This window comes from Trichosurus vulpecula, chromosome 8, assembly GCF_011100635.1.
Source record: "Trichosurus vulpecula isolate mTriVul1 chromosome 8, mTriVul1.pri, whole genome shotgun sequence".
NCBI lineage: Eukaryota > Metazoa > Chordata > Mammalia > Diprotodontia > Phalangeridae > Trichosurus > Trichosurus vulpecula.
The window spans coordinates 221,195,369-221,216,274 of NC_050580.1; the positions used below are offsets into that span (position 1 = coordinate 221,195,369).

Sequence of the window (20,906 nt, forward strand, 5' to 3'; positions counted from 1 at the left end):
GGTCTTTGATCCCATGGTCAGTGAGAACCTTCTCATTTTATTTTATTGTTCTTTTATTCCCCTGAAATAGAACCCTTAGATTCTGGCTAGGCCAAGTATGTTCTGATGGTTTTAGGAGTTCCAGTATAGTGTGATTAACTAGTTCTATTAACCTGCTCCAGCTGTTGTTTGGGGTGAGAGTTCTTGTCAGACCTTGACCAAGATTAGTCCTATTCGTCTCTTGCTGTTTTGGTCAGTACTACAAGGATCCTCTGGGATTCTGTTTATAGGAAGTGATAAATGCTGAAAGAGAAATGACACTCATTTTATATACATATGTATGTTTTTATATATCAGATAGATACAGATACAGATATAAATTAATGTAGTACTTCGAAGTGTTACAATGTACGTTCCTAATTGCACTTTGGTGACATAGATAGTATTATTTTCTCCATTTTATAGGTAAGGAAACTTAGATTCAGGTATTTGTCTGTGCTTAGAGAGTTAAAAGTATCAGAACAAGCATTCTGAACTGTGGTCCCCAAGTCCATTGCTCTACATACTACATCCTTCAGTCTTAGTTAGTTGTTACTTTTCTCTAATAAATGAAAATGAGTTATAAGCAAGATTTGCACCCTTCTCTTAAAAACCTCAACATAATTGCCATATACTACTAATTATAACGATAAGAGCAGAAACTTTTTACTTTCAGCTTTTATTTGGCTTCTAACACAATTCTTGTTAATTACCAATACAATTTCATCTTTGACAGTCTGTTTAATGTAGCAATTCTTGTTAATACTACTCAATGCTCTTCTTAGCTTCATCTCTTAAACATTTTTATTAGTTTATTTACCTTGCAGTTCTACCTTTACCTTCAGCTAATATAACTAGAAAAGTTTGGTCTCTTCCTTCTGAGCCTCTGTAGCTTGCACCTTCCCATTTGATTTAGTGATCGATGACTGCCCTAGCTCAGATGTCCCTTCTTAGGATAAATCCTTAATATATCACAATAGTTTGCCTTTCTTATTGATCCATTGGTTACAATTAATAGACCTTTGGATCCAAGCAAAAATATAGCAGTGATAACATTTCACAAAAGAGTCTTCTAACCAATGTCAGCATATTTAGAGAGATGTTTTCTATATGTTCCTATATCCCTTTCTGACATCATTATGGCATTTGTGATACTATCATTTTTTTAAATTTTAACCACTTTGAATGAATGACTTTCCGAATCTTTTATATAATTCCCTGCCTCCTTTATGTTTTTAAATGAATAGGAACTTTCAGATTTCTCCAGCAAGCAGTTAGCTCTAACAGCTTAATGATTATTCCCTTCCAATGGAAGGGATCTTCTTCCATTTTCTCTGTCCATTGGCCCTTGTATTTCTGAATGAATTTTTCTTTTGTAAGTAATGCTTTCTTTACTTCATACCAATTCCTTTTTAAGGGGAAAAACCATCGGTTCATTTTCTTGTGGAATTGTTTAATCTAATTGAAGAATGTTAGCACTAAAAGGGACCTTGGAGAACATCTACCCCAAGATACTCATTTTACAGTTGAGGAAACTGAGGACCAAATTGATTAAGGAACTCTTAACTGAATGCTGGAGTTTTTGATTAGGGCCAATTTAGTGTTTCTCAAAATTGGGGCTATTGGGGAACATATTTCCAATGCTAAAATTATTTTTAGTTTGTATAAAGGGCTTTATTTTAATATTTCATTAGTGGAAAGTAGATATAATCGTGAACAGACTTGTCCAAATCATTGCAAAAAATACATAACCAGCTGTCTTAATAGATTATAAGAAGGTTCAGTTTCTTCTGATTTTTTTAGAGAAATTTCAGTGTAGCTACTGTTTAGATAATTATATTTTTGACCTGATTTCTAGGTGGAGCTGCAGGAGGGGGCTATTCTCAGGTTGTTCCAATGGAAGAGGTAATTTTCATTTTTCTTGGTTTTCTAAAACTGGAGCTTTTTTACTTGGCAGATAATCTCTTTCTGTTAGTATGTGAACAGTTTGCTATACAGCAAAACATCTTGAAAGGAGACACTTGTTAATTTGTCAGCTTGTTGGCAAACTTACTTCATTTTTATGCCTGGCCTTTAAGGGTTAAGGATTTCTTTTGCCTAAACAGTAATTTTTAAAAGTTTCTAAGCTAGTGATTGAACTGGATCAGAGATTGGGAAGGAGCTTATAAATATAAGCTATCAATGCTCAGAGAATTTTAAAATATTGTGACTCAAGCAAAGAGTTCATAAATATACATGGGTCGTGCTGAAATATAACTACATAGTGAAATACTAACAACAGAATTTTATTACTCATATGTGGGACATGAAAGACAAATACAATTGAGTTTTTTAAATGGTCTTATAGCTTACCGTAACAGCATGTGTCTTTTCTGGGTTCTGGTCCATGTTATTTAAGAAATGTCACATTGACTGGGGTGGGGGCATGGTACTTTATGTGGGTGGATTATTGGTAATTTTTTTTTTCATTTTCACAAGTTGTATGGAATATTTTCCCAATAACTATGCTCTGTCACTATTCTGCTGGCTTTAGCATAGTAGTATGTTCAGTTGCCACAGACTGCATATTACAGAAGGAAGTTGGAAAACTGAAGTGAAGAAAAAAATTTTTTTTTTTTAGTTCAACCTCCATCTCACCGGTGACATCCATGCCATTACTGCAGCTAATAACTTGGTTGCTGCCGCTATTGATGCCCGCATATTCCATGAACTGACACAGACAGACAAGGTACAGTCGAATATTTGGAAAGTAAAACTAAAGATCACCTGAATTTGAAGTATTGTTTATACAGCCTTTGGTAAAGATGATAGTGTGAATAAGATGATGCTTTTGCTCTTAAAATCCTATTCTTTTCTTCAAGGCTCTCTTTAATCGTTTGGTACCTTCAGTCAATGGAGTGAGGAAGTTCTCGGATATTCAAATCCGTAGGCTGAAGGTAAGTTTTCATTTTGTTTTGTGATTTGAGGGAATCCTATTGGGGTAGGAAAAGAAAGTGAAACTTCTAATCACCTGCTGCTAAGTCAGTCATGTCACATCTACAACTGGAGTTCTAAAGATCTCATTTTACTTAAATGATGCTGTAGCAGGTATTTGGTATACACTGTTAATGATTTCAGCCACAGATTTCAAGCAGCCAGATCTCAAATGAATCATAGATGATCTATGTACCATCTAACCAAAAGGAGATTATATATGCTAAGGATAATAATGCTTTTACACTTGGAGCACTTTTGACTTTTTTCCGTGTTCTCACATCTTTTATTTTGCCTTCACAACCATCTATTTCGGTAGGTATCGTCCCAGTTTTACAAAGTAGAAACTGAGGCACACAAAAAATGAAGTGTAATACTTAAGACTGCATCAAATTGTAATCAGGGCCTACACTCCTGAACCCTAGACCTGTGTTTTTTCCAGTATAAAAGCAGGAGGTAACCCCGATACCTCCCACTCAATCACTGCATGCTTTTTGACAGTCCTTAGCATATCTGTCATCTGTGGTCACAGGATTATAGATTTAGCTAGAGCTGAAAGAAATACCAGAGGCCTTCAAGTCCAGACTCTCAGTTTAGAGATGAGGAGCCCAAGTCCCAGGGACAATAAGTGCCCTACCCGAGACTGCATATAGTAAACACTAGAGCCATACAAGGTCTTTGAATGAATGCCCCCTCCTAATTGAGGGACTTGATATGGATATTGATATGTCAGCAGCAAAATTCATGTGGTTCCTGTGTGAGAGACTAAAGATAGGCTAAATTTACGTTTTAGATATTGTGGGCTGAAAAGCGTGGAGCATAGTTTTGACTAAGAAAGTTTAGCTCTTGTCTGCCACAGGATTGAACAAAGGAGAACGAATTCTTTATGTTTTTCAAAATAAACAGGGGTGCCTCTTGTTGAAATGATCCCTGCCCCATTAAAAAGCTTGGCAAATTGCTTATCCTTTCAGTATTCATGTTTGGAGGCTTTGGGTGAGTGGGGTTTGTAGATGTGTACTTGTGCAGGTTGGGGAGGGAAGCAGAGCTGTGCTTTCTAGATTTTGTTTACTGAATGTTTTAGAAAAGAGTCACCAAGGGGAAAAATGTGTTCTAAAGGAATAGATGCAAATATATAATGACCAGTAATCTGAAGTAGGCTTATGGAGTTTGACCAAGAATGAAATTTCTGTTTCAAAAATAGTTGTTTTTTTTTCCCCAGCTGATGTTGACACCCATTCTAATAAGCAAAACTGGTGTCTTAGAGTTCATAATTCATTGCGCTGGCTTTTCTTGAAGTGACTTAGAAATATGCTTTCATCTCTTAACTTTACTTGGAAAGCATTTATTTTCCAAGGAAATAAAGATTTTATATTTTTTTTCTTCCCACATTTCCAGAGACTAGGAATTAAAAAAGATGACCCTGCCACCTTAACAGATGAAGAAATAAATAGATTTGTGAGATTGGATATTGATCCAGAAACCATAACTTGGCAAAGAGGTATCAGAATGATAAACCAGTCTAATTTGTGTTATTTCTATTTAAGCTAAGAAAAGTGAATGTGTGCGATTTAAGATGTTCCTTTGACCTTTGTGTGAGTGGCAGCCAGCATGAAAATTGGTAGGCTCAAATAGCGTCTAAAGTTACGTGTGTTGTCCTGATTTGACTGGTCCTTGTTAATCAGCTGTAATCAAGAAACACTTTGCTTGGATGGTTGAGTATTCTTAAATTCCAGATGTTCTATGTAAATTGAATGAGGGTTTCCAGGAGAAATTTCATTCTTGAATATAAGATAATTGTTTGCCAGTTTTTATTTTAAAATGTTATGAATTGTTAGTATAGTAAAGGTCATTTAGAAAAGAAAGGCTGGCAAGATGATAAGGGAAAGCAGAGGTTTTCTCCGAATTCAAATCTAGTAAAAGTGATTTTATTTTAGTTGTGGTCTTACCTTGCCTATCATTTTTATCTGATTTTATTCAACTCTATTACCACAAACTATGAGGTAGCCTTCAAGTCTCAAATTCCAGTTCCTCAGTAACTCAGTGAATGAATGCAAAATATGCCAGTTGTGGTGAGTCACCTGACTTCTCCATATGGCTCTAATCGTTTATGCAAAACTGCTGTGACCTAGAATTTTGTTTGGTACATTAGTCAATGTCCCTTTCTTCCTCCTCCCCCTTCACCCCTCCCAAATACCTTTTACATTTACCTAGTGGGGAAATTTTTCTTTTAGTCATGACTTTTTGCAAACTTGAGCCAAAATCATCAACTTTTTATTATTGTAGTTGGCCCAGTGATTACTGCTGGTTAATGACAATTAATGTGATTATTTTAATGTCAGAAAAAACATTGAGTAGTTTTCAACTCTTCGCTAGAATAACTTTGAACAGATGGCACAGTGACTCAGCAAAGAATATTCTAAGGATTACTTTTGAAATTTAGTTTCCCATTCACTTTATTTCTTTGCTTTATGTGTAATTCATACTTTCTGATATAAAGTAGAGGTAGAGAAAGGGAAGGATTTGAACATGTCATAGTGCCCACCAGTCCCATCACTGACTATGTTTAATTAGGAGAAATAGTAAAATTTAGAGACAGACCTCCTTTCTTCTTTACACGGATATGACCAGATACATTGAGATACAAGCCCCATGTCTTCAAAAGATGTGTTGTTCAAACTATGGTCATGAGAACTCTTGTTGCCGACAACCAATTCTTTCCAAAATGCATTCATTTTTGCCTGCTTTATGACCTGTTACACTACAACTTTTCATCATGGTTCCAGAAACCAAGCAACCATTACAGATTGACAAAATAAAGTAAGCTAGTCTCAGTTTTGCATTAATGTGTGATACATTTGAGGGCATAAATGAAACCTATTTCCTTTTGAAATGTTTAGTAAAAATAATTATTTCTTAGGGGATTCAGGTCTTAATTCTTGCAAGCTGAATGAAACATATAGTATATCACCTTCCTTAGCATTTTGAATTTTATTTTTATTTAAATATTTCTTTCTGATTCCTTATTCCATGTTCTCTAGTGTTCCCAATAGGCCATAAAGTTTAAATAGTATCTTAAAGACATAACTCTTATATTTGATTTTTGTAATATTTCTTTTTCTGTGTCTTCTCTTACTTTGGTAGTGTTAGATACCAACGACAGATTTTTAAGGAAAATCACAATTGGTCAATCACCAACTGAGAAAGGACACACACGAACGGTGACTTTTTTACTTTTTTGCTTCAAGTAAAAACACTTGTCTGAATTAAGTTCTCCTTCCCTTCCTTTCTGTCCCCTCCCCCACTTCATACCTACCCTTGTCTTAACAAATGCTTCTTTTGCCTTCTCACTTTTAAAATGAAAGTGAGTGGGTGTGTGTGGAAGAGAGCTCTGACAGCTTTTGCAATGAATTTCCATTTGCCACCTGAAAAGTTTTCCCCAGAATATTTTCATGAAGATGGATAATCTCAAGTGAATATCTTTGCATGTCAATTGGTTGTAACTAACTTTTAAAAAGTAGTTGTGTATTCCATTGAATTAGAGAGCTTTGGGACTTGTAGTTGAGTGGACACTGTCATTCAGTGTAACAGCTCCTTGTGTGGGTGTGTATTATTAGGGAAGCCATAACTTCTCACAGATCACTAGTGTGTTTCACCAAAATTTTGTGTGTGTGTGTGTGTGTGTGTGTGTGTGTGCATAATATATGTATGTATATGTATGTATATACACACACATAGACTTAATACAATGTTTTTAAAGAGCTAGAATAATTACTTTAGGTTTTAATACTCACTTTATTGTCACCCAGCAGTCATCTCACTAACATTCCAAAACTTATTTTCATGCTGTTGGTTGTGTTTTTTGTTTTTTATCTCCTTGTTCACTACACTGTCTTCATGGGATAATTCTATCAATAGGTCCACTTTTTAAAGTAGTCCTCTAGAAGTACAGTGTCTGTTGCTTGGGCCAGAGAACTGGACAGTCATCTTGGTTTTGCTGTTGACTTGTTTAGTTGACTTGTTTGCCTTGATATAGTTGGGTTTTGTTTTTCTAAATCATTTTTTCCATCCCCAATAGACTCAATTTGACATCTCTGTGGCTAGTGAAATCATGGCAGTTTTGGCACTTACCAGTAGTCTGGAAGATATGAGAGAGAGACTGGGCAAGATGGTGGTGGCAAGTAGTAAGAAAGGAGAGCCAATCAATACTGAAGATTTGGTAAGATGCATTCTTGAAGTCCTAAAAGATTTTGTCTCTAATGTATTGATACACTCCATTTGTTGAACGCATTGAATTTTTTTTATTACAACATATGTTTATATTATTTCATTTTTATACTAGTGATGACTATGAGATAGATACTGTAGGACCTGTGCTGCTGGTAAAGCTACCAGGGCTCAGCACTGTCAGGTGACTTGCCTGAGATCATCATTGTAGAAAACCAAGGAACCTGGATTCTCTTTCTGAATTCTCAATTCTCTTTCAGCTTTGGTGGGTCCCAGTTACTTCAGCTATTACTTTGTTTACTTTCAAGCTGAGACATTATGACAAATGAGAACAGAAAACCTTTGTTGAAAGGTAGCTAGCAATTTAATTCTTAGTCAGATATGTTGGGGATTTATTCGTTGCCATTGACATTTTGATGGTGGTATTAGCAACCTTGGCATAAATGCTTGGTAGGAAAATAAGTGTGCTAGCTGATTATCATTAGCCTCATTTTCTTGAATTCTCAAGATTCATTCTGGGCTTAACACAGCTTTTAGCATGAAGCTAAAGACAGGTAGAAAAATGATAAAACTTCTAGATGGTTTAAACCCAAGGTAATAAAAATGATAGAGAAACCAAACAGAAATGTTGATAAATGACTGTAATGGATTTTAGAGAAAGGAAAGTTTTAAAAGTTTTTACTTTTTCATTTTGACAAAGTATATTAAATTATGTAAACCAAACTAGAGTTTCGGAAATATCTTTAGAATTGATACTTTGGTGTTTCAGTGGATCTGTTATCTTATCAACAGTGGTATTTCTTTCAACAGTACAGATTGCAACTATCTCTTCCTGGGTGATACTTATCCATGTCTTCTGATAAAACCTTGACAGAATGTTTCCTTAATATGCTGTGGATCTTCTTTAGATCCCTTATTACATGGGTATGAATGCAGCAGCACACTGTCTGTCTGACTCTTACTCTCACCATGTGACCGGCCTCTTCTATCCCTATATCTTTGTGACAGTCTTCTTTTACTCCACTTTTGGTATGTAGTTCTTCATTAGTAATTTGCTGCTCTTTGGGTAATTTGAAGACACATCTGTGATTCCATGACTTGTAGGCCTGTGATATCATGGAATATTTCTTGGTATTAAAAAATTGGGGCTGTGTTTCAGGGTCACATCATTTCTAAAATTTATTCAAGGCCATTCTCTTCCTTTTATTTAATTAAAAAATTCTAGACCCTCTTCATTGTTAATCTTCAGGCTCTGTCCAAGATACACATATGGACACCAGCTCTATGGGCTCTGTCTAATTATGAACTATTCTAACTTTTCATGGTTGTTCCAGAAACTGATCAGCCTTTACAGATTGAGAGGATAAATACTTCCCATTGAAAAAAAGTAGGCTAGTCTCAGTTTTGCAATAAATAAGTGAGATATAGACAGATAAGTAGATATAGGCACAAATGAAACTGGACAATAGGTGTTCTTCATCCACTGGGTTTTTTTGTCTGGATAGTTAGGCTTCCTCTTTTGAATGATTATGAAATCTTGTTTAGGAGCCTCCACAGTGTTTTGAGATTCTTTGCAGTCAGCACAGTGTCATTGGTTAATGGGAGCATCTGGAGAAATTCACTACCCATAAGGAATCCTTCAGTTTGAACACTGCACTGGATATCCTTAGCACAGTTAATCAATAAGTATTTTTAAATGCCTTCTGGGTGTTTTAACAAGTATACATGTAAGTATAGATTATTAAAAATAAATATTTATGTTTACAAATATTTATATTATCTAAATACAAAATAGTAAAATGCAAGTTGGTTTCAGAAGGAAGGCACTAGCAATTGAGAGGATTCAAGAAAGTGGTACTTCATCTTCTTCTTGAAGGAACACTGGGATTCCAGGCATAAGGGACAGCCAGTGCAAAGAAGCCATAGGTAAGGAACAGAAAAGCTAATTTGACTAGACCACAGAATATAGGATGGAGAGTCATATACGGCAGGGATGGAAAGGTAGATTGGGACCAGATTGTGAAGGGCTTTAAAAACTAATTAGAGGAGTTGATATTTTAGCCTGGAAGCAGTAGGGAGCCTCTGAGGTTTATTGAATTAGAAGTATGATATGGTCAGATCAACAATTAGGGGAAATTACTTTAGTAGCAGTGTCAGGATGAGCTGGGAAACAAATTGAGGCAGAGAGACCAATTAGGAAGTTATCTTAGTAACAGGTGAGAGGGCTAAACTGAGTTAGTGGCAGTGAGAAGAGAGAGTAGGATGTGAGAGATGTTGTGGGATAGAAACAACAAGATTTAGCAACTGGGTTGGATACATGGGCTGAGGGAAAATCTAGTATAGGGAAGTCCAGTATAATGCCAAGAATAGTTGATTTTTATAATACTTTAAAGAGTTAAGTGTAATGCCAAGGCCATGAACCCAAGAGCCTAGAGAAATGGTGGTGCCTCTGACAGAAAGAAGGGGAGGTTTGGGGGGAAAGGATGATATGTTCTGTGGTGCACATATTCCTGTGGCATTCTGTTTGAAATGTCCAGTGGTCATTTGGTGCAGATTGAAGCTTAGAGGAACGACTAGGGCTGGCAGGTACCTGTGAGTGCTTGGGAGAGATAGTCATTAGATTAATTTCAATGATGCGGTCACTGGGGGATCATAGCCCTGTAGGAAGTGTGGAGGTGCTCGCAATTAGGGGGCACAATATGGAGCCTTAGAAGGAAGAGAGTTTCACAAAAGCCCAGACAGTATCCAAAAGGAAGGAGGAGAATGGTTAATGATGTTGTGTGCAGCAGAGAGTTCACCAAGGATGAGGATCAAGAACCAACAGATTGGGCACCTGAAACGTCACTGGTGAGTTTAGGATGAGCAGTGTCGGTTGTGATGAGGTAGAAACCGGATGGCAAAAGATAGAGGAATCTGAGGGGAGAAAGGAAAACAGTAAACGTAGAGCTTTCTCTAGGATTTAGTTGAAAACAGGAGGAGAAATAATGGACAATAACTTGGAAGAGATAGTAGAATATAGTGACAGTTTTTTTTAAGGATGAAAAGACTTGGACATGTTTGAAGACAGTAGGAAAATAACAAGTAGCTAGTGAGAAGTGGAAGATTAGGGGGAGAGAGTATGATTCAAGTTGAAATCTCTTGGAGAAGCCTGGAGGAGATGCCATCAGTGACTCATAGAGATTGGCTTTGGCAAGAAAATGGACTTCTTATATATATTGGTCTTTTCCAGAAGCTTGTCTCATCTCTTCCTTGGTCCCCCCCACCTCCCCTACCCACTTCACCCCCCTTTAATTCACTTTCTACTTCTTCATGTAGTTCTTTAATGAATGTGATATTGAGTCCAAATGTGGTGGCTTCACTGGTGTTTATGAGGAAAAGACTTAGAAATCTGGGCAGATCTTTTCCCTTTTTTCCCCACATTTACTAAATTTCCCAGCTCCATCCTTAAGTACTCTCAGGATGATTTGGTAAAATTGGGCCTCTCACAAGCTTTCTAAAAACTTGTTTTTCCTTTTATTGCTTCTCTTTCTTTTAGGAGATAATACTGCTTATGATCTTCCAGTTCTCTTATCTAGAAGATGTCACAAAATAGTTTATTATAAACTATATTTTATGATCTCTGACCTTGGCTTGGTTAGGAATTCTTCCCTCTAACCATAACTCTACTGTTAACCATAATATAACTCTACTGTTCTAATTTTTTATGACTATAATTCATTTGTATAGTCATTTCTTAATCTTGAACCTTATTTTCTGACATGTTTTCACCCTGTTTCTCTGTACCCACCTTTGCATTGAAATAAATGAGCATTAAAAGTATTTTATGTTGATTTAGTCTGGTGGGTCTTATGGCAAGGTCTTTTGGTGTTGCATTTTGTTTTATAGATATCTTTTGTTTTTATATCACAATCATTAAAATGGATTAAATTCTTCTCCATTTGGCAGTTATTTTTGTGGTGATCTTACCTATATTTTTCATGAGTATTACAATCCAGGATACTCTCAAGAGTGCTTTGACTCTTGGAGAATTCCAGGGTCACCTCTATGCTATGATGTGGTATCACAGACATTTACTAAAGAAAGCAGAAATTAACTGCTGTTCAAACCAATGTGAGAACAATTCCCTTATCTGTAAGTATGCATGTTGGTCACCCTTGCTTCCTGAGGCTTGTTTCTCAAGGATAGATGCTTTTCTAAAAGTCTCCTTACAGTGGTAACTTCACATATCTAAGTTAACTTTTAAAATGGTGTGATTTACTTGAAATTACTGAAATATGTATGTTTTCTGTGCTCATAGGGAGTGAGTGGTGCTTTGACAGTGCTGATGAAGGATGCAGTCAAGCCCAATCTCATGCAGACATTAGAGGTAAGCCTGTCAGTTTTTAATCACTCACTATGTGGCTTTATTACAGAATGAAATGTATGTGAAACAGACAAGTATTCTCTTAAAGAGAGATTCCACTAGTATGTAGCATATTCTCTATCCCACCAGTTGATTCGTATCTATTTTCTCCACTTTTTCACAACCCACAAAACAAAAATTGATTGAGCAAATATCTATTGAGAACCAACTCTGTGCAAGAACTGTGCTAGACACTGGGAATACAAAGACAAAAATGAAAAAATCTCTTCCCTCAAGGAGCTTACATTCTATTAACATCCCGCATTTCTTTTTATTGGACATAAAAGTATAACAGTAAATCTTGGTAGAAAGGTAGTACTAAATAGCTCCCTTTGAGAGCAGTTTTTCCTAGTTCTCGTTTAGAGTTGGTTGGGCCCTTGGACTTCAAAATAATATCTAGTCCAGCCTCTTCTTTTTCTAGATAAGGAAGCAGGCCCAGAGAGGTCTCATGACTTGCCCCTGGTTGCCCAGGTAGCCAGTGGTGCAGAGCAGGGATTTCAACTGGGTCCTCTGATGTTCTGTTGTAATCCAGGTTCTCGTCTCAAAATTAAGGTTTAGAAGTATATCTCATTGCTATCTCTTAATTTCCACAGGGGACCCCAGTGTTTGTTCATGCTGGACCATTTGCCAATATTGCACATGGAAATTCCTCAATCATAGCTGACAGGATCGCACTGAAGCTCGTCGGCCCTGAAGGATTTGTAGGTAAGAGTTTGTTTAATTTTCAGAAAAGAAAAGTAAGTCACCCTAGCTTTTGAGTTTGTTATAAACCAAGCAGCAGTGGAAAAGGGTTGAGTTTTCTCTTGCCTTTTTGCAGTGACTGAAGCAGGATTTGGAGCAGACATTGGAATGGAAAAGTTTTTCAACATCAAATGCCGATATTCTGGTCTCCGTCCTCATGTGGTGGTACTCGTTGCCACCATTAGAGCTCTCAAAATGCATGGAGGAGGCCCAACAGTAAGTACTAAGATCCAGTGACATTTATTATAAATGGGTCATTTCATTTAGCAAACACTTGAGTGCCTACTATGTGAAGAGTACTGTGCTAATAAGTGCTGCAGGTGAAGCACCATGCTCAAGTGTCACTGTAAGGTAAAGCAGTGAGAGGGCTAGAGCCTTCTTTGGTTGGGTGTTTTCTTAACAAGCCCTCATGATGAATTATTGCTTGAGAGCAACATAATTAAGTAAATGAAATTGTTTACTCAGGAGCTGCTGAGCACTGTGAAACTGTGTGTGTGTGTGTGTGTGTGTGTGCGCGCGCGCGCGCATGTGTGTGCATGTGCGTGTGCATGCGCATGCGCATGTGCTTGCATGCAGAGGGGATGCAGGGCATACCCTGTTAGTAATTTGTGCATTAGGGAACAAATGCAAGAGAAAATAGCACTATGTTAAATGAGACACGGGTTATTTAATTCCAAAGGAATGTTTTCAAAGTTAATGGTTTGCATAGAAATGGATGTTGTTTTCCCTAGAACTGTTTCTTTAGTGAAATGGGAGAAATAGGAAAGAAGACCAGAAATGAACTGGGACTAGTGTCTAGATCAGGTACAAACAAAACGAATGAGACTTCATGGAAGAAACAGCCTTGACCATAAACAAAATCTTGTTTTCAGATGAGTAAAAGGATGGAGATGACAAAAAAGATTACCCTTTCCTAGTACTAAGTTCCTTGTGAACAGTTTTTAACCAGAAAATCTCACTGACTAAAGTTGGATGCCCTCAGGTGATTGTGATAAATGTGACAAATCTCTTACCTGATGGTATTTGAATTTTACTTCATAGACTGTTCTCCTAGGAAAGATTCCTAGGCTTATCTTGCTGAATCTAAACTCTGATTCTCTAGCCTAAGTGATCTGGTACAGTCATATGCTCACCCTTAAGACTGTTAGAGTGAATCAGAAACCCCTCATTTATGCCCAGGCTGTTCTCCTTGATTCCATTTTCTCAATAGCTGAGAGGTACCACTAGCAGACCTAAGATCCAGGTGAGGAAGAAGAAATAAGAAGGTTTAGCAAGAGAGACAGACAGACATGCTGGGGAATGGCAGAGTAACAGTCACTGAAGACTCCTGTGCTACAAGCTGCCTACCCCAGCTTAAAGAGAGAGTTCACAGAATTTCAGAGTTGGAAGGGACCTCAGTGACCATATAGCCCCACCCATGTGTGAAAAGAGAAGACCCTCTACAATACCTAACAAGTAAGTCATCCAACCCTGGCTTGGAAACCTCCGCTGAAGGAGGAGAAGGCCGTCTAAGATGGCTTATTCATAATTAGGAAGTTTTTCCATGCATGATCATATTTCTTCTTCTGGCGCTAAGCAGAAAAATGTTAATCCCTTCAAAAACTTAAAAATGGTTAGACTTTGTATTAAAGGGCTTGGTTTTGATCATTCTCTTTCTGCTTATTATTTGTATCACCTTGGACAAATCACTCCCCCTCTCAGGGTCTTGGTTTTCTAATCATCCATAAAGAGAGAGTTAGACCAGGTGATCTTCATGATTGTAAATCTGTGATTTTTATGTGTGTTCCTAAGTTTTTTTCTTAAATAGGCTAATTATCTTGCAGTTCTTTCCACCTTGTATTAGGATTTCTAGTCCATTTTGTATACTAGAGTTCAAATTGCTTGATAGTACAACTTATCAAAAAGTTGTGGATTGAGGCTTAAAAAAATTTTTCCTACATCCTTTGTGCATGGAATTCTACACACATATGTATGTGTGCACATACATATGCATGTCTCGTAGGCTGAACATTTAACTTTTATTCCTCTGGGACTTGTTTTACCTTTAAGTCAATCTGTAAATCATTGTGCTTTTTGAACATCTATGTGCAAGGTATCGTCCTTACAACAGAATAAGTGTCCCTACCTCAAGTCTTTCCTTATTCCAGTCCATCAATGTCAAATTGAAATCTTCCAAAAGACTAAGTCTGACCATGTCACCACCCCTACCACACACATGCATGCCCACGCATATCACACACACACACACACACACACACACACACACACACACACACACCCTCTACCTCTACTCACTAAACTAGTGGTTCCCTTTCACCTCTAGAATCAAATATAAAATCTTCTGTTTAGCATTATAAACCCCACATAACCTGGCCTCCTCCTGCCTTTCTAGCGGTCTTGTTCCTTCCATTCCTCCCTACCATATCCTCCGCAATCCAATAATACTGGCCTCTTTGATGTTCTTACACAAGATACCTCATCTTCTAGGTAACTAGGTGGAGAGGTGGATAGAGTGCCAGGCCTAGAGTCAGGAAGACTCATCTTCCTGAGTTCAAATTTGACCTTAGACACATTAGCTGTGTGACCCTGGGCAAGTCACTTAATCCTGACTGCCTCAGTTTCCTCATATGTAAAATGAACTGGAGAAGGAAGTAGAAAACCCCTCTTTGTCAAAAAAAATTCCAAGTGGGGTCATGAAGAGTCGGACGTGTTTTCCACGTCTAGAATTTTCTCCTTCCTGAATTCTGCTTTTTGGCTTCCTGGCTTCCTTCAAGTCTCAGCAAAAATCCTACTTTCTGTAAGAAGGCTTTATTGATCCCCCTCAATGTTAGTGCTTTCCCTCTCTGATTATCTCCAATTTATCCCGTCTTATTTGTAAATTATTGTTTGCATATTGTCTTCCCCATTAGACTGTAAGCTCCTTGAGAGCAGGGCCTGATGTTTGCCTTTCTTTGTATCCCCAGTGTTTAGCATCGTGCTTATTGACTTGTTGACCTGACAAGAAAATAAGTATAAGACGGATTTTAGAATTCAGTTACACATCTTAAGAGACTACAACCCAGTAATCCTTTTTATGTACCAAGATGTAGTAAAAGTCCAAAAAAAGCAAAGTAATGGTGTCTCGATGATGCCTATTGATGACCATTGTGTCTAGTAGCAGATTATTTGTTCTGTCAAGAAAGTGAGCATTTTGATCGTTTGTTTTTGGAACTTAAATCCTTGCCTGAAGGTGCCCTGTAGACCTCCCCACTGAGGCTTGTATTTTTTACTTATGTTTATTCTAAACTCATGCTAATTTCTGGTTTAGTTCAGGCGAATGACGTGTTTGTCATACAGTACTGATACAAGTGTCAGGAAACATCAAGCTACTTCCAGTTGTTTGTTTTCCTATGTCTTCAGATAGATTAATGAGGTTGGGAAGATAAGGCATATGTTGTTCACAGGGGAAAGTATAAGCTCCTTAGCATGGAACTCAAGGGCTCCATGTGCCAGCGAGCCCCACAAGCTTCCCTTTCTGATCATTCTTTCACTACTCCACTGTAGCCCCCTGCATAAGCCCTTGACTCCTGTCAGACGGGATCACCCAAAACCATGCTTCTGGCTCATGTTATTTTTCCTGCCTTGAATGATGTCCTCCTTCTGTCAATCCAGGTCGCAGATATCTTTCCATCTCTACTTCTTCTGTGATGAGTTTCCCTAATCTAGCCCATTGGTGTCACCCTTGTGAACATACAGCATGTGTGTTCCATCTTTGTTGTCATATCTTATGATTCTTCATGCAGATATGTCTTTGTCTTCCCAGCAAAGATTTCATCATGTACCACCTTGTGTTCCCCCAAGGCTCTTGTGCCTTAAACAAAAGAGGTACTCAACAAATAACTTGCTATCCACGTATGTTTATCTTTACTTATTTCAGTACTTTCCTACCCCTGATTTCAATGGCATATGTGTTCCTGCCATCACTTCTTTTTTCTTTACATGTTATTTTTGAATCGATATGGCCAAAAAATCATTTTTTCACTGACCAAACCTTTTAATGATTCATCTCTCTGAACATACAGTTGCTGGGCTCATACTCGAATTCAGGGCACCACCACACCATGGTGAGGCATTTAAAAGAAGCGCCAAGTAACTGAACGCTGGTAAAATGTTGTGGATTGGGAAATATATATCTTTGGGAGTAAGGCTAAAACAAAGTCACATATGGAAAATGCTTCAATTCACTGGTGTTTGGTTTCTCTTTCTCTCTCCCCTCCCCCCATCCAGGTCACTGCTGGAATACCTCTACCAAAGGATTACATAGAAGAGGTAATCTTGAGCATGAATCCTGTCTATTTTTGGAAAGAGCACTAGATTTGGAGTCAGATGACTCAAATTCAAGCCTCAGCCCTGATACTTACTGGGTGCAATACTATGGGCACATTGCTTTGTATCTCTGAACCTCAGTTTGCCCATCTCTAAAATGGTCATAAGTAATTGCACTCTCAGTCAATCTTATAAGCTTAAATTTGCCTTTTATGGCTATTTTGTAGAATTGAAGTATAGGGTAAATTCATGCCCTTCTGCTTCTCCACAGATTTCTTTCCTCAATTAGAATGACCACCCCAGTCCTTCAGTTTACGTCTTCATTAGCAAAACATGTGGCTATTATAATACATTATTACACGTGTGTATTGCATGCTACATTTATGTTGCACATACATGTGATATGCGTGCGTACATACGTGCACAGCTAGGGGCACAGAAGGTACGGGCCTGGAGCTAGAAAGACTCACTTTCATGAGTCAAATCTGGCCTCAGACACTTACTAGCTGTGTGATCCTGGGCCAGTCATTTACCCCTGTTTGCTTCAGTTTCATCTTCTGTAAAATGAGCTGGAGAAGGAAATGGCAAACCGCTCCAGTATATTTGCCAAGAAAGCCTCGAATGGGGTCATGAAGAGACAGATACAGCTGGAACGATGGAACAAACCCAGGTGTTCCAAGGAAGAAAGTTTGATTTTTCACTCGAGTATCGTGGACTTATGTTAAATTCATCCCAGAATGCTTGAGGCTGATTGAAACTAAGAATAAAGGACTTAGGTTGTGACGTCACCTTCACAAACCCATCGTTATTTTCATTGTCAGTCATGAGAACAGCTTGCTTTGTTTCTGGAGTGGTAGTTGTACAATGAGGTGCTTGTGAAGAAGGCAGCTCTGCTACCTCCACAGTACTTCTGTTGCCTTCATAAAATATTTTTCACTCTGACCTTTTGCAGAACCTGGAGCTGTTGGAAAAAGGCTTTTGCAACTTGGGCAAACAAATTCAAAATGCCAGAATATTTGGCGTTCCAGTAGTAGTGGCTGTCAATGCATTCAAGTAAGTGGAAAGAGGAGTCATTGAAGAAAGAGAGTTACCAGGCATGGGGGCATACAACTGTAATCCCACCTACCGGAGAGGATGAGACTGGTGGATCTCTTGCGCTCAGGAGTGAACTACAGTAGGCTAAGCCAATGTTCGCACTAAGTTTGGCATGGATGTGGTGAGCCTCTAGGAGCCAGATGCCCCTAGGTTGCCTAAGGGAGACCAAACTGGAGCGGGTCAGAGTTCCCGTGATGATCAGCAGGGGGACTTGGCCTGTGAATAGCCCTTGTACTTTCAGCCTGGTTGACATGGGGAAACCCAGATTTAAAAAAACAAAAACAAAGTTGCCCTGAAATGTAATTGAGTTATTTATGACTGCAGAGAGGGGGTGATGATAACTTGCATTGTATCTCACAGGGTTGTTGTGAGGAAGGTGCTTTGTCCAAAGGTGCTTAAAGTCCGAAGTACTATACGAGTGTGAGTTGTTCTTGTTGGATTAGTTATTAGGCTGTTTGGGGGAGTTCTCACTGGCACTTTTACTGGATGTGATCTGACTCTCCCAGGAGGACCTCACTGCCTTTTTTGGCAGAGCCAGCAGATTGGGTAATGGTACATGCCTTCAGGAGGGTTGATGTATCCTGCCTTGGGTCGTGTTAGGGTTGGCAGAATGTCTTCACCTTAACCAGTTTTTTATCTTGCCATGAGGTCAGGTATGATATCTGCCCAAATGAAAGAGAACAAAAGACATGGGTGTAGAAATCCTGACCCTAATATTTAGACAAGCATGCGCAACTTACCTTTAAGTGTGTAGGTTAATTGCATCATGTTTCTGTCTGAATTTTCCTATCACCAGGCTCCAAGGAGAGAGCGATTTGCCTTTTTTGTTGTTGTTAGAATTATACAGAACCTTTTCTCTGCAGAGCTGAATGTCTCCCAGTGAATGGAAAAGATGAGGTCTATTGTCTTAGCTGAAGCCCTAAGATAGCATTTAGCTATAAAGTTGTCCGTCTGTATTAGTGATGTGGGGGAAGGAGTGATGCTCCTGTGGTATTACCTAACCATCAGTCTCCAGTTCAGTCTTTAAATGAATATTCAAGTGCTGATGCCGTGCCAAGTACCAGAGGGCCCTTCCAGCACTAGATCTGTTGTAGGATCATACAGTTTAGAGTTTGTCATTATATTTCACAGAAGGTATTTGGCTTTTGTCATCTCCAAGTCTGTCGTAGGTCTCTACTATATTTAGTAGTTAATCCCTTTTAATAATTTACATCTAGTAGTCAGTCAACAAGCATTTATAAAAAGCTTACTATGGGGGCAGGTAGGTGGCACAGTTGATAGAGCACCAGCCCTGGAGTCAGGAGGACCTGATTGCAAATCTGACCTTAGACACTATGTGTGTGATGTGACTCTGGGCAAGTCACTTAGCCCTGATTGCCATGTGCGGTGCTCCCCCCCCCCCCAATAGCATCTGGGGCAGCTGGGTAGCATAGTGGATAGAGCACCAGCCCTGAAGTCAGGAGGGCCTAAGTTAAAACCCAGCCTCAGACACTTGACTCTTACTAGCTGTGTGACCTTGGGCAAGTCACTTAAACCCTATTGCCTCACCCCCACCCCCCGAAAAAAAAAAATTATGTCAAGCACTGGGAATACAAATAGAAGTAATAAAAAGGAAGACTGTCTCTGCCCTCAAGGAGCTTACATTCTAAAGTATGGGCAGAAGTCTGACCTGCACAAAAACAACCGTGGTCGTATCTCAAGTGCTGTTTTTACAGGACTGATACTGAGGCAGAAGTGGAGCTGGTTGTCCGCCTGGCTAAGGAAGCTGGAGCCTTTGATGCTGTGAAGTGCACTCACTGGGCAGAAGGGGGGAAGGGAGCTGCTGCCCTCGCTCATGCGGTCCAGAGAGCATCGCAGGCCCCGAGTCACTTCCAATTCCTCTATGACGTGCAGGTAAGCAAGGTCTCTACGTGATTGACTGACTGGGCTCTGTCCTGGGTGCTCTTCTGTCCTCTATGTTCTCACTTGGTGACTTGATCACTTTATCCTAGGAATTTAATTACTATGTCATTATGCAGATGACTCAGAAGAATGGTAAGAGTATTGGTCACAGGAGTATTGTGTCAGCGGTGCTAACTTCATACCATGATCCCCATGTGGACCAGGTTATTCCTTATTCCATGGGTGCAAACTGCACCCCTGACTCCCAGCTAGCTGTCTTGTAAATGTACTCTGCTATTCAGATGGAGAGAATAAGAAGAAAGTAGATGGATCAGATCATCTCCATCCCCACTACAAAAACAGTAATTCAACAAGTCAGTCTAAGGAACCAGTTGTGCCGCTGAAGGGCATTCTGCTATCCACACACTTCATTGGAGGAGGGGTCTTCTCTCCCTGAGTCACATTTAGAGCTCAATCTTTTGTACTTAGTAAGACCTTTGGATCTGATATGTTGTTCATGCACACAGGCAGAAAGAAAGCCCAAATAGGGGCAACTTAAAAAATAAAAAACCTTTTTCTTATCACCACCCTAAACTTAACATGGGAAGGAATTATGTGCTTTTCAGTTCACCTCCTGATTTATCTGTATTTCAAGCATTCAGTGAAACCCTCAGGTGCAGAACAGAATTGCCTCTGCAAAATTTGATCACTTTTGACATTAGTGAGTAAATTAAATTTGCTCAGGCCCAGCAACCATGTTCTTGTAGCATACACTCTATAATGAAATAAGCTTAATTCACAGAGCGGTTTGTTTTGTTCTTTTTCAATCCTGTGTTCTGGATATTTCAGAATATTACTAGATATAAAACAGGACCAATAACCAGCAAGTTGGTTTGGAACATAAGAATGATATTTTAGTCCTCAGATCTTTTATATGGGTTTTCGTTGGTGGTGGTGGTGGTGGTGGTGGTGGCGGCGATGCTCATTTTTGATACTGTGGACTTTGAAGTGTGATACTTGTGCAGGACTTTTTGGTGGAAGAAACCATGTTGGGAGTTGAGAAGCTCTCTTATTATTTTTATTTGTACTCCCTTTTTCTTCTGAATGAGGTAATCAACGTCTTTTGTGTCAAAAAAACCTCATTAAGTTAAGAGAATAGTAACCAATAAGACAGTGCTATGTGGGCATGGTAATGGGGTGAAAGGAACAGCAAGAAGCCATCAGCCTCCCAGCCTTTTTTTCCTTAATCCTCCGTAGACACCTGGAT

At 38.7% G+C, this 20,906-nt stretch overlaps 1 protein-coding gene across 1 annotated transcript in view; it reads left to right on the forward strand.

Moving 5' to 3' along the window:
* Positions 1 to 20,906, forward strand: part of MTHFD1 (methylenetetrahydrofolate dehydrogenase, cyclohydrolase and formyltetrahydrofolate synthetase 1) — an 89,003-nt gene that overhangs the window by 55,934 nt on the left and 12,163 nt on the right. Inside the window, 12 exon segments of the mRNA XM_036735182.1 lie at positions 1,877 to 1,923; positions 2,639 to 2,746; positions 2,880 to 2,954; positions 4,387 to 4,489; positions 6,133 to 6,209; positions 7,067 to 7,207; positions 11,513 to 11,581; positions 12,211 to 12,322; positions 12,435 to 12,574; positions 16,625 to 16,666; positions 17,616 to 17,716; positions 19,474 to 19,651. Of these exon segments, the coding sequence (XP_036591077.1) occupies positions 1,877 to 1,923; positions 2,639 to 2,746; positions 2,880 to 2,954; positions 4,387 to 4,489; positions 6,133 to 6,209; positions 7,067 to 7,207; positions 11,513 to 11,581; positions 12,211 to 12,322; positions 12,435 to 12,574; positions 16,625 to 16,666; positions 17,616 to 17,716; positions 19,474 to 19,651 (1,193 nt within the window).